The 18240-nt window shown below is 35.7% G+C and overlaps 1 protein-coding gene and 1 long non-coding RNA gene across 5 annotated transcripts in view; one reads left to right on the top strand and one right to left on the bottom strand.

The window, feature by feature from the left end:
• The window catches only part of SCN9A (sodium voltage-gated channel alpha subunit 9), a 181441-nt gene that overhangs the window by 59684 nt on the left and 103517 nt on the right, over window positions 1-18240 (bottom strand). For 2 of the 4 annotated variants that reach the window (XM_025853659.2, XM_073883016.1), the window contains 6 exons: window positions 16753-17124; window positions 13897-14026; window positions 12533-12771; window positions 9935-10108; window positions 8714-9070; window positions 3792-4268 (listed from right to left, as the gene is read on the bottom strand). In XM_025853659.2, the coding sequence (XP_025709444.2) occupies window positions 3792-4268; window positions 8714-9070; window positions 9935-10108; window positions 12533-12771; window positions 13897-14026; window positions 16753-17124 (1749 nt within the window). The remainder of the gene's footprint in view (window positions 1-3791; window positions 4269-8713; window positions 9071-9934; window positions 10109-12532; window positions 12772-13896; window positions 14027-16752; window positions 17125-18240) is intronic. The other 2 variants (XM_025853667.2, XM_073883025.1) reach the window with 2 other exon arrangements.
• LOC141370898 (uncharacterized) lies at window positions 8881-16725 on the top strand. The gene is made up of 4 exons (XR_012375381.1): window positions 8881-8978; window positions 13949-13981; window positions 14505-14703; window positions 16575-16725. It is a non-coding gene; the product is annotated as an uncharacterized lncRNA (long non-coding RNA).

Genomic DNA, 18240 nt, shown 5'->3' with positions numbered 1-18240 from the left:
ATCAGGCATTACTTTCTTTTGGGTAATCAAGATTTGCCCTTTGCGCAAGGTTCATCAAGAGTATGGCAATCACTCTTTCAAAGATACCCTAGGCATGAAAAAATTAGAAAGTTGAAAAGGAGGAAATAAGTAGTTCAAAAATTTGGGAACTCAAGTGGGAACTGAAGATTAGGGGAATAGAGCAGGGAGGTTAGCATGGAAGGGTAACAGAAGTACTTCTGATAAAGAAAACCTGCACTTTTTTAGTGGTTCAAATGGAAAAACAAAACCAAAACCAAGTCATAATGAGAAACATTTAAATCTCAAGCAGCTGAAGAGAAAGACTATAAGCATAGGATTTCACAGTTGGAGACAGCTTACTATTACCTCTAAGTTACCCAGCAAATTTCCCATAGATCTTGAACTTTTGTTATTTCTCAAGTCCAGTATAGTAAAGTGGGTTTGAATGTACCCACACTGTGAGATATGTCATGGGAAATTTTTATGAAGAAGGGCAAACATTCCAAGTCCACAATTTTAAATCCATAATTTTAGATGATAATAATGATGATGAATTCAATAATAAACACAATAGATGGCATTGTTTTAAGGCTTACCAACTCAAATACGGTGCTAAATGACTTGAAGCAATTAGCTTACATATTCTTTATTATAACCTATAAGGCAGCCCCAAGCTCCTATGTATTATACCAAATAAACCACAGATATGAAATAGTAAAAGTGTACATTTTTTTCTCATGTAGCTATGACTATAAATATAAAAAAGACAAGAATATTAGAATGTTGCCATCAAATGATCCTTAGATAACACAGTTTTAGGACACTAAATTTCATGCTTTTTAAGAAGGGTTTATGGGATAGGTGGCAGAGTAACTTTATGGGTGGTTATAGCAGCATTATCAACAATAGCCAAATTATGGAAGCCCAAATTCCACTGACAGATGAATGGATAAAGAAGATGTGGTATTAATATACAATGGAATATTACTCAGCCATCAAAGCAATGAAATCTTGCCATTTGCAATGACATAGATGGAGCTAGAGTGTATTATACTAAGTGAAATAAGTCAGTCAGAGAAAGATAAATACCATATGGGGGGCTTCACCAATATGTGTAATTTAAGAAACAAAACAGATGAACAAAGGGGGGGGATAAAAGAGAGAGAGGCAAACAAACCATGAGACTCTTAACAATAGAGAACAAATTAAGGGTTGATGGAGGGAGATGGATGCGTGATGGGGATGAAGGAGGGCACTACCCCTGAAACCACTTTTACCATATATGTTAACTAACTACAGTGTAAACAAAAACTTGGAATCAAAACAAAAATAGTCTATTTCAGTAATCAAACAGTCTATAAACTAAATCACTAATTATAAAAAAAGACAGCTGGCCACTACGACATCACAAACCTCCTCTGGATGCCACAAGGTATGTAAATTTTTCAGAAGCATGGCTCAGTACCCTAGAGGAGAACTACTGGATATTAACCCAATAGGGATGTGTGTTTTATCCCTGAAATGGACAAAGACAGGGCAAAGAAGACAGAAATAGGACTGATCTATGAATCACAAAACTGGGACTCTTGCCATGGCTCTGCCTTTGAGCTAGGTTTATAACTGTGGATAAAGTCACTTCCTCTTATTGAGCTGGCTTTTACCAAATGAGGTGCTAAATGGGCAGATCTATAAGATTCCCATCAAAAGTTATAATTAACATAGGAAGAATAAGACTTTTGCCAGCCATAGGAGATCCATTTAAGGTTAGCCACCAGTTTTGAGCAAAGGAAAAATGACCAGGTAAGAAATGATTCTTCCAAATATTAAGAAGTGTTTGATAAACTCTGCCAGCTACCAAACTGCCTTAACACCTGGAATCCCAAACTTATTCAGAAAGTCTACCAAGCAATTGTGGTTTTTCAATGATCTTCAAAGATCTCTGATCTTCATGAGCAGAAAAATGAGTAATTGAACTAGTTTCCCTTTCCACATGAGACTAGGCTCAGATTACTTCCTGAAAAGGCTTTTGTGGAATCTGATTTTCTACCTTCAAGCTGAAACAATCATACTTTTGAATTCTGGAGACAGTACTATTTCTGTGTAAAGGTTTTAAAAAATAAAAAATAAAAAATGTTACTCCTTACTTTGTCATCTTGGAAAGAATTTCTTTGACTACTTAGAAACACACAGTCTTAATTTATATAATCATGTATTCACTCAGTAAGTACTGAGCATTTACTATACACCCAGCACTGGTCATATGGCTAGGACACACACACACACACACACACACACACACACACACACACACACACACACACGTATGATCTTTATTCCAAAATCCACTAGAAATTCATGGAGTGCAGGTCTTAGAATAGGGTTAAGCAGATAGAAGGCATGTGATAAATGCCTGTCAAATACTTTCAAATGTGACCTAAAGAAAGGAGTAATATTTTTAACTGATATCTTTAAATTTTAAAGATATACCATAAAAATGCTTTGTCTGAAAACTCACTTATGGTTATTATATTCCACATTAATAAAAACACAGTTCAATTAATAAAAACAGTAAAAAAAAAAACACCCTGTTACTTTAATATGTACAACCAGGTGTGGAGAAAGAGGATATAAAAAAGTTTTGATAAAAGGTTCCCGTTTAGAGCACCATTTGATGCATACGATGATTTCTCCAAAAAAATAAAATATAAGGCTAAACAATAAATCCAGGAAAAGTCACAAAATTGGATAGGATTCAAAATGAGGAGTGCTCCTATCTCTCTGTGGAGAAATTAGGAAGGATGCAATAGCTACCACTTTTGAGCACTCTGAGTACTGTTCTAAGCATTTTGCCTGTGTTAATTCATGTAACCCTTATTACCCAACCCTGTGATGTAAGGCCTAATAATTTTACACATGAAGAATGTCTTAAAGGGGGGCGCCTGGGTGGCTCCTTCGGTTAAGCATCTGCCTTTGGCTCAGGTCATAATCCTAGGGCACTGGGATCGAGCCCTGCATCGGGCTCCCTGCTCCGCGGGAAGCCTGCTTCTCCCTCTCCCACTCCCCCTGCTTGTGTTCCTGCTCTCGCAGTGTCTCTCTCTGTCAAATAAATAAATAAAATCTTTAAAAAAAAATGTCTTAAAGGATGTGTATAGGATTTTGACTGGGGAAGGAAATCCCAAGCAGAGTGATACACGATGCGAGTGTTTGTGGTCCAGAAGGAAACCAGGCAAGCACTGGATGACACAGCTGGTCAGCTGGATGGGGCCATGGTGTGAACACTTTATCAACAGTCTGTAATTCCGGAGACTTGGGGGACCAAACATACTTCAAAGGAGTGACATGACTGGGATTGAATCAGAGTAAAATTAATCAAACAAGTGACCTGGACTAGATGGAAATGAGAAGCGGAGATACTAGTTGGGACTTTACTTGGTATGGTTTAGGCTAGAAGTAGTGAATGCAAAGGCAAACAAAGGTGATGAGAAGGAGCGGTGGATTCAACAGACAGGAAACTGTATGACTTTACAACTGATAACAAAAGGGGATGAGGGAAGGGAAGATTTAAAGGTACCTGGCGCTTTCAAATCTAGCTAAGTATGATTGCATCAATTGTTAAGAACCAGTAAGTTAAACCTTACTACATGAACCTTCAGCAAGTTGCTGTGTAAACTCACAAACGCAAGAAACTACCCATCAGTCTGCAATATTAGAAAGAACACAGCAAAATTTGAACTTTAGATTCATTTCACACCAATTAGTAATAGGAAACAATGTGTATGAAACAATCTTACCCCTTTGCTGTATTCACTATCTGAATCACTGCTAAGTTCCTCAGTATTCATATTTTCCAAATCAGATTCCCCAGGTGCAATGGGCACTGTCACAGTGAGGCTGGGATTATGAATAAATGATTGACAATCACTTTCTTCCATCAAGTATTTGTCCGCACCACTTCCAAAACCACTGATTTTGTCTTTTTCTTTGTGGAAATTGCGATCTTTGTTCATTTCAGCAATTGTGCGGTTAGAGATAGAGTTTTCCTTCTTACTATTTTGATCTTCTTCTCTTCCTGTGTCTTTGGAAATCTTTGGCTTTTTGGAAAATGCTTTGAGAATAAATTCATGTAAGGTTTGTTTCAGATAATTTATTCCCTTTGTAATTCTGCCCACTGCAGTCTGGAGGTTGTTTGCCTCCTTGTCTTCTTCAATTGCTGTAAGATTGTCTGAGCTAAATGAGCTCAATAATAAAGCCAGAAATAGGTTGAGGACCTACATCAGGATGGGGATGGGGTATGGGGAAATAGGGAGACAGGAAATAAAAAAGAAAATAAGCATGTTTTTCCGAAATACAGGCCAAAATCCAAACCAGCATCAAAGATCCCTGTACTTCACACAGAAGGAAGAACCTGTGATGGGACAGACACGAGGCCAGACTCTCATCACTATCCTATCATGTGTGTATCCTAGCTCCTGGAAACTCGGGGACAGAGGTCAGCCATACCCACGAAGGACTTAGCGCAAGGAGCAAAGAGAAGGCTCCCTCCCCATTACCATTATGCCATTCTTAAGTTCATTTCTGCAGCAGGAGTCCCTTGGCCAAATTCCCTTTTATGGGCATGAAAAGCCCTCCTAATGTTTACCTGTAATGAATATTTGTCACCTCTGAGAAAAAAGTAGAACAAGAAAATTGTGAGGAGTGTCTATGGTGAAGTAACCTACACCAAGCTGTGTGTTTGCTTTCCCCAGAAGATACATGTCAGTTCACTGCAACAAATGGAACATATAATACTTGCAAAGCTCCTGTAATAAAATATTCTGTCCAAGAATTGTGCCAGCTTGCAACTTAATGAGGCTTTTAAAGCATAGAAAAGGACCTGCCCACTGAACCCAATTCAAATGAGATAATGGCTGTTTGGCCTTGTGCCAATCATTTGGCCCTGGAAGAGATAATCAAAGAGGGCAGGACAACTCCTAAAATCCTGTTTGTGTGCAAAACCATTTCTGTTTTTCCTCCCTGAGGTAAGGGTCCAGGTGGACTCAATATTGTAAAAAAAAAAAAAAAAAAAAAAAATCTCACAGAGGGTTGTATTTAAATTTTATTTAAATTATATTTAAATATTGTTTTAGATAGGAAACAAAAGGTAATTGAAATACCCTTTCATGTAAGTTTCTTCATGGACAAAAACATCTACCTCATTAAAATAATGAAAATTAGGCCAAACTGAGAAGGGACTCATGCCTCAATTTGGGTCCCACCTAAAACAATTTTTCAGAGATGTAAGCAGAACAGCATAGTTTAAAAATGTCTATGTTAATATGTTTAAGAGAAGAGTCTGAGGGGGAGCAAAAAGAGAAAATCACAGAAAACAATTGTGATAAATCTTATGAAGGAATTCTGAAATAGTTTACTTTCATTTTGGTCTTTATGGTCAATGAGAAAATGTATTTATGTTTGTTTGTGTGTACGTTTTAACAGGAATGTTGTTGAGAAACCAAGGGCTCATTCTACAGCTTTAGTCTCCCTAATCAATGCAAGTGTTAATAGTCTTCCTTTTTTCCTTTCAAATTTGTAATTAACTTTATTTTTCCACATTTACTGAGATATAATTGTTATATAACATTGTGTAAGTTTAAAGTGTACAACATGTTGATTTGACATATTTATACAAAATGATTACCACCACAGTGTTAAGGAACACCTCTATCATGTCAAAGAATTACCATTTTTGTGTGTGTGTGGTGAGAACATTTAAGATCTAGTCTCTTAGCAACTTTCAAGTATATAATACAGTATTATTAACTATAATTACCATGCTGTAAATTAGATCCCTAGAACTTATTTATCTTATAGCTGCAATTTTGAACTTTGACCACCATTTCCCGCCCCCCCCCCCGCCCCCAGCCCCTGGTAATCACCATTCTAGTCTCTGTTTCTATGAGTTTGGCTTTTATAAGATTCCACATATTTCAATAATGTCCTGTTCTGTCACATCTTCATTAAGGATAATAACAGTAACTTTCATTCCATCAAAAATCATAATAGTATTCTACTATTTTATCAAAATCTACTGGTACCACAATTGAAAATGAGGTCCATTCTGTATCACACATCCATTATCAGATTAAGTAGAGAAAAAAATATTAATAAAATGTATGTCTGATTCAACATCATCCTGATTAATGTTCTTTCTTATTGTTTTTAACCATTTTAACTAATTGGTAGTAAAATTAACTAAGGAATAAGAGAAAAAAAGGAAGATCTGTTTAGCTATAACTCTTAATATGCAGAGGACTGTATCAGAAACATAATTTTTTGTTTTTCTTTTCAGATTCTAATTCTACATCATTGGTAATTCCTTAACCAAGAGTTGTTTACCTATTTTGTGAATTACACCTCTCTTGTTTTTCATTATCACTAGTAAATAATGAATAAATATCATCATGAGTCAGTCATTACCAGTTCTATATGGATTAAACATTCACTGAGATATCCCATCTATTTTTAACTATAAATTCATATTACTTTTCAAAGTAAACCATTACTGTTACACCTGTGCTCATGCTTAAATATTATTTTGCATATTGTTCAAAGACCCACTTTAAAATTCTTCTTTTAGTCACTATTTAGAACTCTCTTTTCTTCCAATGTGTCAAGAGCATCTATTTTTGCCTCACTGCTAGCACCTACCACTTCTTCTTTATCTGATAATTTTGTGTACCATTTTCCCATGTCCATAGATAGTAATTACCTTGAAGACAGGGACTAACTCATAGGTATATATTTTTAATCACCCTGCAATACCCAAATACACTTCCTTTCACAGAGAAAGTAATAAAAATATTGAATGAATAACTCGAGAGTGCCCAAGGAAGCCCCCTCACTTTATCCATGCTTGAGTGAATACCAAATATTTTAAATTAGTTGTGACTAATGGCTTTGATATGGAATGTTTTGACATCCTATATCTTATAAAGAGCTACATTTCAATATTTTTATGTCAAAATTTTATAAGAAGAAGTATATAAACAAATCACATTATAGGAGCTTCTGAATACAAATGTTAAATTCAGAAGAAGAACCAGATAAAGCATATGCATTTTACTTCATATTGGAAGGGATTTATAAGCCTTTATAAAACTAGTAAATTTATTACTACAACTAGAGGATGATCAGTAATTACAGAATTCTAACTCATGGTGTCTACATTTTGTGCTGTAATGATCTAGAATTTAGATTGCATAATTTACTCTGTATATGTCTAGCCATTTAATGGCACAAAACAGTACCATTTAGTATATGACTTGATGAATGTAGGTTTCTGTCTTAGGCTCTGAATTACTTTTGACATGGGGGCTGCAAGGGCAAAAATAATTAGCAACTTATTTTCAAGCCAGTTGAAAGTGAAAGTATTAAACATAGAGTTGTTACTATACCCCACCTCCTGGGACTCTTAATGAGGAGTCTGACGCCAAGGTGACAAACTAAACCAAGTCAACATGGTGGCTTTGAAAACTGAAGTGAGTGAGTCATGAAAGAGCATCTTATCCCAATATTCTCCTGTTCGCTAGCTTGAAAGGTTTTATGAATGGGTAGGTAAAAACAAACAAACAAACAGAGAAGGAGTACAAGCCAAGCAAACACTAATGGAGAAATAGAAGATCAATTGTGAAAGAGATGCTATGGAGCAGCGGTGGGCAAATCTTTTTCTGTAAAGGGAGAGATAAAAAATATTTTGGCCTTTGTGGGACATAGAATCTCTATGGCAACTACTCAACTCTGCCATTGCAGAGTAAAACAGACATAGACAACATGTCAGTGAATTATTAGCATGTCTGTGTTCTAATAAAATTTTGCTTACAGAGCCTGAAATTTAAATTTCATATAATTTCCATGTGTCATGAAATATTATTTTTCCTTTTATTTTTTTAACCATTGGAAAAAAAAACAAAAACAAACATTCCAAGCTTGCAAGGCCATACAGAAACAGGCAGTATGCTGGATTTGGCACATGACTCATAGTTTCCTGCTCCTTGCTATGGTTGCTAGTTTTATTATATATGACTATAGTGCAATGGGACCAGTCCTTTCAATTGCTTTGTTCCATTATAACTTCATTTTTGTTATTGTTAATTTAATCATATTCTATTCACTAGTATAACTTGGTATTTGAATGGACTTTTAAGAGATAGGAAAACCACAGATTTAATTCATATGACATCATTTTCAAAATGAGAGAATAAAGTAGAAAATTTTCCATTAAAATAAATATTGTGAAGGGGCACCTGGGCGGCTCAGTTGGTTAAGTGTCTGACTCTTGGTTTTGGCTCAGGTCATGATCTCATGGGTTGTGAGATGGAGCCCTGCATTGGACTCTGTGCTCAGCAGGGAGTCTGCTTGAAGATTCTCTCCCTCTGCCCTTCCCTCCATGCACACACACACACAGACTCTCTCTCAAATAAATAAATAAATCTTTGAAAAAAATAAAAGAAGTAAAATAATATAATCATTGTGAAAAATATGGGTTATCTGTCAGGGAAATTGAGACAATATTTCATTTTCTTTTCTGTACTTTCCCATATTAAAATGACCAATATTCTATTACAATTAATAGTTTTATGTGTAATTAATCCTAAAATTATAAAATAACTGATCTTATCATCATATAACAATTTTCTATGAAAAATTTTATACGTGTGAACCTCTGATTACGTACCACTAGGTTTCCAATGACCATGACCATCATGTACACAATAAGGCACATGGCTTGACCAGCGACCTCCATACAGTCCCACATGGTCTCTATCCACTCTCCACACAGCACGCGGAACACAATCAGGAAGGAGTGGAAGAAGTCATTCATGTGCCATCGTGGGAGTGTACAGTCTTCATTGATCTTGCAGACACATTCTTTGTAGTTCTTGCCAAACAGCTGCATGCCGACCACAGCAAAAATGAAGACGATGATGGCCAACACCAAGGTGAGGTTACCCAGAGCACCCACTGAGTTGCCAATGATCTTTATCAGCATATTCAGTGTTGGCCAAGACTTTGCCAGTTTGAAAACTCGAAGCTGAAAGGAAACACAAAGGTTAATATTAATTATTAAGAAAAGTGTTCAATGTTTCCAATCCCGAGTTCTGTCCCAAATTTTAAATTCTTAAAATATTATCATTATTACCCAGCTAAAATTAATTATTTCTATTTTTTTTCCTGTCAGCTACTTTCAATATTCCTGTTATTTTGTTATACTTGCCACAATATAATCACCATACATATTTTTGAAGGAAGTTCAGGATTACTATAAAAGCCTCTTATTATGGTTTCAGATATGATTCCCTTTAGAGTTGATAATTTATCCTTAATTCTCTTTTCTGATACTTTAAATTTTTTTAATTTAAATGTAGTCTGATACTTTTATCTACTTTTTCATGCTGACATAGGATAAAGTCCAACATGTTAGAGAAAAATGCTTTAAGTCTTTACATTTCTATATTTTTGATATCAGACAACAATCATTTTGGGGACAATAATTTGATCTTTAGTTATCAAACCCACAAAGTAATGAACATATTGTAGGAATTGAAATTCTGTAAACCATAAGCTTCTTACTGTGAAATAAATTACTGCCTACTGGCAAAGAAATATTTTCTTTACCCACTTCTATTATACTAGTTTATACAACTGAATATGTCTTCCAGATCCTAAAATTAATTCAATTACGACTGACCATGTTTTCAAGATGCTAAAATAAGAACATCCCTGTCATTTTTGAACTCTTTAAGAACTTTTGTGATGGAACGAAATTGATTATACTAGATACAAGACGTAATCTTGTCTTTTGATTCAATCCTCCAAAAGACTTAAATAATAATGCAGAGCCTTAGAAACACCCTTTTATACACATAATATAATGGTAAGTTTGGTCTATATTTACCAGTCTGAATGATCGCAGAACTGACAGTCCTTCCACATCTGCTAGGAAAAGCTCCACTAAACTTAAAGTCACAATAAGGCTGTCAAAAATGTTCCATCCTATTTGGAAATACTCATATGGATCCATGGCAATTAGTTTTAAAACCATTTCAGCTGCAAAGATCCCAGTGAAGACCTAAAGGAGAAATACAATGTTTTTTTCTGGTATTACTAGAAGTATAGAATCAAAGTAATGATGATTATGACTATTTGTTTAGCATCACTGTGCTTCAGGCAATGCACCAGATCCTCTACAAATGTATGTTATTATCTCATTTAATCCCATAAATCTGGTGACTATTTCTATAGCTGTAATACAAGCATTACAGGGATAAAAAGCTCTAAGTTTCCTGTCTACTCTCTTCATCTTTAGACAGCATTTTAGAAGAGCATATTAAAATTCCACATAAATAGGGGCACCTGGGTGGCGCAGTTGTTAAGTGTATGACTTGGGTTTGGCTTGGGTGGTGATCTCAAGGTTGTGAGATCAAGCTCCGAGTTGGGATCCGTGCTCAGTGTGGAGTCTGCTTGAGATTCTCCCTCTCCCTCTGCCCCTCTCTTTCTCTCTCTCAAATAAATAAATCTTTAAAAAAATTCCACATAAATAAAACCATGACAATTAACACAGTCACTTTTTTCAAAAAAAATTATGTGGGTCAATAAGTTATTCTGGAAGAAAATGAAAAGGAAATATAGATTGATACTGAAATTTTGAGCCAGTCTTTTCGTCTGGTCTAACTACTCTTAGGGTAATAGAGAATATGTTGACTCACTCTTTAAAGATTTATCAGTAGAAGAGGAAAAAGTATTTAATTGATACAGTGGAAGCTAAAGTAAGACTTCTAAAGCTTTGACACAAAAGTGCATCACAAAACATCATTAATTCATGACATCGGTATTAAAGGACGGACTTAAAAAGACAACAGTGAAGGACTTGTTTGTGAATCATTCAGGTTTGATTTGACTCAAAGAAGCTGATCAAAGAAGGCTCAAAGGGAAATGCTGAAGTCTATAAGTGCTGAGTCAATTTAAAAATAATGCAGCATCAAGAAGATAAGCAGAGTACCCATACTTAGGGTTGTGGCAAGAGATAAGAAACACAATAAATTCTTTTGGGCTTCACAGTGATGCAGTCAACTCAGCAAGAAGGTACTGATTTTCATGATCTGTACTTCCACCAACAATTAGAAACTAGATAGTCCTGTCTTTTTTTTTCAATTTAAATTTTATTAGTAGCAAACAGTGCAATATTGGTTTCTGGAGTAGAATTCAGATTCATCACTTACATACAACACCCAGTGCTCATCACAACAAGTGCCCTCTTTAATACCCATCACCTGTCTAGTCCTGTCTTTTTCAAAGAGAAATCGAAGGCAAGAAGAATGCTACCTCAAAAAGCACATGGGGTACATACATCTTAACTGAAAAAACGTGGGAGAGAAGAATGACTCAGAAACAAACTCTTTGGCTTCAAAATCAATTGTTTTGGGATCTAGGCAAAAGTAAAATTATCTTACACAGACATTCACAAAGACATCCAGAGTTATTGAAAATTTATGGAGAGTCATAAACTAGGATTCTTTGGCCATGAAATAGAACTTCTGCCTGCTTCACGCAGATTCTCAGAAACTAACACTTGTCATTTGCCCTAAGGCATTAATTAAGCCAAAATGTGACCAGCACTGCACATTTAAGAGATCACTCTGGCACCCATTTTCCTAATAGGATCCTCTGTCTATTTGAAGCCTACAGATCCCTTGAGTGTCCTTGTGTCTTCTGTGTCCATTCCTCCCATTTTGGTTTCTTCGTATCCTTATTCTTAAGGCTTCTTTCTGCTAACTGATTTAAAGCATGATGATGATAATAATAACAGTAACAATAGGTTTAATTTGTTAATGACTTATGATATGCCTGACTAATAAGTAGAAAGCATTTAATCCTCTCAACAATATGATAAATGAAGTGCTATTATTATATTATAAATAATGAATTATTTTTCTTATTTTATAAATGAGGTATTATAATTATTTTATAAATGAGAAAATTAAAGATTATAGAGATTAACACATTTGCCAAAGGTCATATAACCAGTAAGAGGAAGAATCAGAATTCAAATCCAAGACTTTGGGACTTCAAAGGCCCAGACACCTCACTTTTATGTCAAAATAAACCATGCATAATTTTTCTGAAAATATGTAGAGAACTCATAAGGAAGCAGCAATGTAATTATAAAATGGGTAAGAAAGTATCAAATTTTCAGAGTGTTGCTTTAAAGAAACATGGCAGCAGGAAAAAACAAAAACAAAAACAAAACCCACACACTATAAACTCCCAAGATGGTGACCTTTGGAAATAGTATTGTTATAGATCTCTATACTTCTGCAAAGTTATTTTAAAATAGTATCACCAGAAACTTGACTTTGTACAATGATTCATATTGTGAATTCTGGATATGGATAATTATGTAGCTACATACCCATCTGACTTAAAGAAAAGAAATGACAATCATGACAACCAAAGAGAAGATTTATGGGTACATAATACACATTGAGAAACTCACCAAATTTCCCACAGTGAGTACATTTTTGAATTCATCAGTCATTGGGTGATGCTCCATAGCCATAAACATTGTGTTTAAAACTATGCAAATGGTAATAGCAAGATCTACAAAAGGATCCATTACAATAAAATAGACAAGCTTTTTGAATTTTATCCAATATGGAGAACAATTCCAGATCAAGAATGTGTGTGCAAATCTGTACCACCAAGGTGGACATTTTTGTCTGGACTCTTCAAGTTCTGGGGAAAGAAACCAACAGAGAACATGAAGCCAATCATTTGTTTATTTTCTTCCTAACCAGGTATGGTACAAATCAGCAGTATACTTTAACACTGAAAAAAGTTTTCTGTTTAGACTTTGCAAATTTAACAGTACTTCTTCTATGAAAGCATAGCATATTACATAAAAATCTTATATCACAATGTTCATTTTACTAGAGCAAGCATAAGTTAGGGGAAGGCAGTGAAATTAATGACTCAAAGCAGATATGGGCAACTCCCAGAGAAACATACACCTAACATGTGATGGGAAACAGGAGAATCTATGGAGAAATATATATTTTCCACCAATATATATCCTTTCATAGGTGAAAACAATCTCAGAACCAAGAGACTAGAAATAATTTATGGAGTGACTCATTCAATAGATATGTCATACCATGAGCCCTTTTATTTCTCACCATTAAGTTTAGGAGGTGGGTGGAAGCTTTGTCTGAGGCCATCATGGAATGTGTGGGTATGAGGTAGTAACCCTTGGACAAGGTGGGACCTGGGGCATATTGTAGGGAGAGAGGGTGGAGCCAGCACATTTTAAAAGTTGCCACCCTTAACTCTCAATGCATCTCAGGGTCTAACCACTATTGTTCTCATTATGCTCTCTAAATTGCTTTCTCTAATGCCTTTTCATCATATTCTGAACAGACGTTACATCACATATTACCATTTTATAATTTCATTGAATGTGCTCAGAGGCAGCAATTTATAGACATCTGGAAGTATGTATTTTTTTTTTTGCATATTAGAATGATGATAAATTCAGAGAGATTAGTTTAAGTTTCTAAGACTATATAGTGAGAACCACCCAGCCCTGGGTTAACCTAGATTTCTTCATTAATTACCATTAAGCTATTTATCTTTGAAAAGTCCTATCATCCAATGTCTTTAATCACAAAAAAAACTTTATCAATTTTTTGAGCACATAAAGACCATTCCATTAGTGTCCATTGATTATCTTTACTATTGTTTATAACCATTTTTTATTCTTTGAATTCTTCCTAAGAATTTTATATACCTATTTAAGGCTGACCAGGATTTATCTAAATTCTGTTTAAAAATCTGTATGGGTAAGAGGGTATTATTACATACCTTCTACAGTGTTTGTTAATATGCTTACTCTACTCATTGCTCTTTGTCTCAGATTGGGATCATTCAACATATCTTCAGAAAGAAGGTAAGAACTGGAACGTCTTTTCTTATGTATTTGATTGGTTGTACCCTGAAAGAAAAAAGATGATTAATTAAAGTTCTAAGAATAGAATTCTTATAAATTATATGTGTAGAATAAAATCTTGCTTAGGTAGCTGTAGTGATTAAATAAAAGTAGAGACTAGGTTGCTGGGTTGGAATCATAGCTCTGCCACTTACTGGGTATGTATCATTGGAGGGTTACTTAACTCCTGTCTCAGTTCCATCACTGGTAAAATGGGGATAACCATAGTACTTGCCTCATATTCTTGCTTTGAGGATGAAAAGAATTAATGCTTAGGAAAATAAAAAATAAAACAAGTTGCTTTTATTGTTATAATCACTTTCATCATCTATCTTTCTGGGTCTTGAATTTATTCAGATAGTTTTACCACGTAAGAGTCCTACATGAGAACAGCTAGACATGTGTTGCAGTGATGTGTGTTAAAGGGGCAGAATCCTGGTATTCTCTGATAAATTTCTGTAATTATTCTTTGTTGAGGTAACAGCATTAAATGGCGGCGACTGTAATGTTTGCCTCATGAATTGCTCTGAGTATATGATGATAAATGACTCAGTTTGAAAAGGACAATGGAGACTGACGGGAACTGTAGCAAAATGGAGAATGTAAGCTCCATCTAAAGGAAGTGACCACTTTCCGCTCTAAAGGATTGCTGCCATGCAGGACTATGAGCTCAGTCTTACCAGGTACACTTATTTTTGTGTGAAAACGTCTTGTTTTGAAATCTTGGCAACTAATTCAAAGTTAAAACACTGTGCTGGTTCAGTGCAGGCCAATAATACATACACACACATACCACTCACACACATATACACACAAACAACTATACAACTCTATATGTATCACCTATCTATCTGCTTAGGTGTGGTATGTGTGTATGTATAAATATACACACACACCACTTTACAAACATATAAAGTTCTAGAGTTTTAAAGTTGTATAGTTGTTTAGATACAGTTATATATGTGTGTATATTACAACATGGACACATGGGCATAAATATATGCTTGTGTGTCTGTATGTGTATGTGCACAGACATACATGCACACATATCTGAAGGTGGCTTTTTGTAGAGCTCTATTAGATCCAATCTCTAATTTACTGACTTTCCAGAAAAGGCAATTTTTCTCCAAATCAAACAAGGATAACAGATTCTTTTTCATGTACACATTTTAGTTGTCAAAGTTATATTATTTATCATGCAGTTTTTTCATCTAAACTGAACAGTTTGCCACACTATTATGTTTATTGCATTTCTGTTGAATCCTAGAGTATCTACTAACTCCTCTAGTTTTGTAGTTTGTTTCAGGATTTATGGTAATACTGATTTTCCTATGGTAAAAGTAAAGTCTTAAATAAAATAAAAACATTTCATTTAAAGATATGAAATAATATCCAAATTTGATATAAATTCTGTATTTCACAGGTAATAGATCACTGAAAAGAAAAACACAGCAAAGATCTGATTCCATAGAAATTTAACATGCTCACTTGATACGGAAAAATATCTTGGCAGAAGGGCTGAAGCAATGTCATGCAAGCACAGAGGTCACACGTTACCTAAAAGCACATGCATTCATTCCAACTGAAATGTTTGTGGCCATGACTTTGATGGAACTTTATTCTCACTAAAAATACTATGTTGTCTGAAAATATGAATATATGAATAAGTAATATGAGTTCAAAGGTTGTTAGGTTAGTCAAAACCCCTGCTGATATTTGGTCATGCAATATAACATGGTGAGTAGTCTAAAGAGGTAACCTAGAAACTCCAGAAACCAGAAAGATCTCTTTCAAGCCTAATCAGACTCTTTTTCTAACCACTCAATTATTCCTAAACTCTTGAAATTATTGCTTTGGACTGGTTGTTTTGTTTTTGCTTTTATGTGTATATGTTTGTATTAATATATGCAGTTTGGATATTATATTTTTATTCATAGACTCCAGACAAAAGAGGGTTTTTTTTTTTTTTTTGGAAATTTAATGAAATGAAATGAAATTTTCATTTATGTACGGGGAAAAAGCGCAACTATTCTAAATTATTTCTAAGTTCAGAAGCCTAACACACACTGGAGAGAGAGCAAAGGTGTGGTGGGTTAAGAGCATAAGCTCTGAAACAGAGGGCCTCTCTTTGAACTTCAGGACTACTGTTTATTAGCTGAGTGAACTTGAACAAGCTGCTTTAGTTCTCCGAGCCTCAGTTTTCCTCTTTGTAAAACAGGGATAATAATATATCACCTTATAGGGCCATTGTAAATACTAAACACACGTTTGCTATTATTATTACTAATTTAAAAACTCAAGATTCCCTGCACAAGGAATAAACAGTATCTTGACAAAGATAGCAGGAGGTGGCAACTAATCCAAACTTCCTTACAGAAATGGGACCTATTATCAGTGAAGGAGATCAGCATTAGCAATGCATTTCCTGTGCTGACATATATGTATATATCTTTTATACATTGTTTTCTAAAGGAATGGTTTATAATATTCAAGTATAATTTCAACAGATAAGTTCTTTTTTTAAAAAATGGAGTTTTAAATATCTTTGCATTAGATGTCTACAGCATATGGGATGAGAATTCCACGAATGAGTTAAAGGTGTATTTCTACAGTAGAGGTATTGCAAAACACAGAGCCATTCACAGGACCAAAGAAGGCCCCTCCAGCAGAGAGACTGACTGATGCAAGAATAAGGGTGGAGCCATGCCTGAGCTATTTTAAAACGTCCTTACGCTGTCATCAGAAGTTGCCTTATCTATTATCACCTCTGGCAGAAGCTGTCCATTGGGGAGCATGAGGGCTGAGGGTCCATCAACCAGGGAGACCACACCATTGCAGTCCACGGCACTGTGCATCTTCCCATTCACTGGCAGCACTGGGGGAGACCTACTGGCTTGGCTGATGTTACTGCTGCGCCGCTCCCGAGGTCTGTGGGGCACAAACAGCGAGCCCCTCCTGCTTTCGCTGTCTCCAAAAATGCTATGCTCATCATCGGCAAATTCAGTCTCCGATCCAACATCTTTCCCTCGACCTTTGAAACTAAAAAGGCTTGTTCTGCTGCTGCGCCTTCCAGAAAACAAGGAGCCTCGAATGCTGAGCGGTGACTGCAGAAAAGAGAGAAGATGACATTTATCTGCTGAAGCACCTAAGAGTAGAAGCGCACAGAACTGCCACGGACCCCATTGAGCTGAGGCCAGGTGGCCTTGTGCTGGTTTAAAAGAAGCGTATTTAAAAACAAAGGAATTTGGCAGCAAGATAAACTCTTCCAAATCAGGGATGAAAAGACTGGATGAATCCATCCTTTCAGGACCAGGTAAATTGTTTATTGCCACACAGGTCTTTCCTACTCTTTCTGGCCTAGAGTGACAGCTCCATTCTCTCCATTGTTTCTATCCCGTTCATCTTGCTACAAAGAACATATAAAAAACTTTTGGTATTAATACCTGTTATTTAGCTTTTCATGTATCAATCCCCAAGTTCCAGAAGTAATTGAAACTTTCTCGAGGCCAAAGGCCACGCTGTATGCTTCTTTGCCTTCCATTGCCTGCAATTCCACTTTACATATTGGAAGCTCAGTCATGGCCAGGATAAACTGTGTCCATAAACCAAACTGAATGTTTATTCTTTGGAAGTACCTAATTTAATACATGTTAGTGCTTCCTATGTAAAGGACAAAGTGGCAGGCACTCTGAATAATGGAAAGTGAGTATAACCAAGTCTCTGCCTTAAAACAAGCTTGGATTGCTCTTGTCCTATTTCCTTTTATTGATATCACATGTATTCAAGTTCAGTCTCCCCAGCTAAATGATAACATCTTTGAGGGCAGGGGCTCTACCTTTTATTTCTATGTCCATTTGGCAGCATCTTACACACTTAAGTAGTAGACATTTTCAATGTAGACATAAATGAGAAGGATAGTAATTTCTAAGCAGGGCACCAAAGAGCAGACTGGAGAAGGGAGAGGGCAGAGGCAAATGTGCTGGGCAAGCGGCATCTGAGCTAATGAAGGAAGAACAGGTGCAACTACACCAGGTGGAAAACAAAGAAGAAAATCATCCCACTTAGAGAACACCACACGTACTAAGTAATAAAGGTACAGGGCGTGTAGGTAGGAGTGAACGATCATGGTGGACTGAGGGTATGTGAAGGTAAAGAAAGGGGGGAAATGAGGCTGAAGCCAGTCCATAACGTGGATAAGATGTGGGTCTTGTTCTGCAGAC

This window comes from Callorhinus ursinus, unplaced genomic scaffold (assembly GCF_003265705.2).
Source record: "Callorhinus ursinus isolate GAN/ISIS: 27379988/994484 unplaced genomic scaffold, GSC_fseal_2.0 scaffold2, whole genome shotgun sequence".
In the NCBI taxonomy this organism is placed as follows: Eukaryota; Metazoa; Chordata; class Mammalia; order Carnivora; family Otariidae; genus Callorhinus; species Callorhinus ursinus.
Note: the sequence above shows the minus strand (reverse complement) of the source record. Positions and strands in the feature narration are given on the sequence as shown.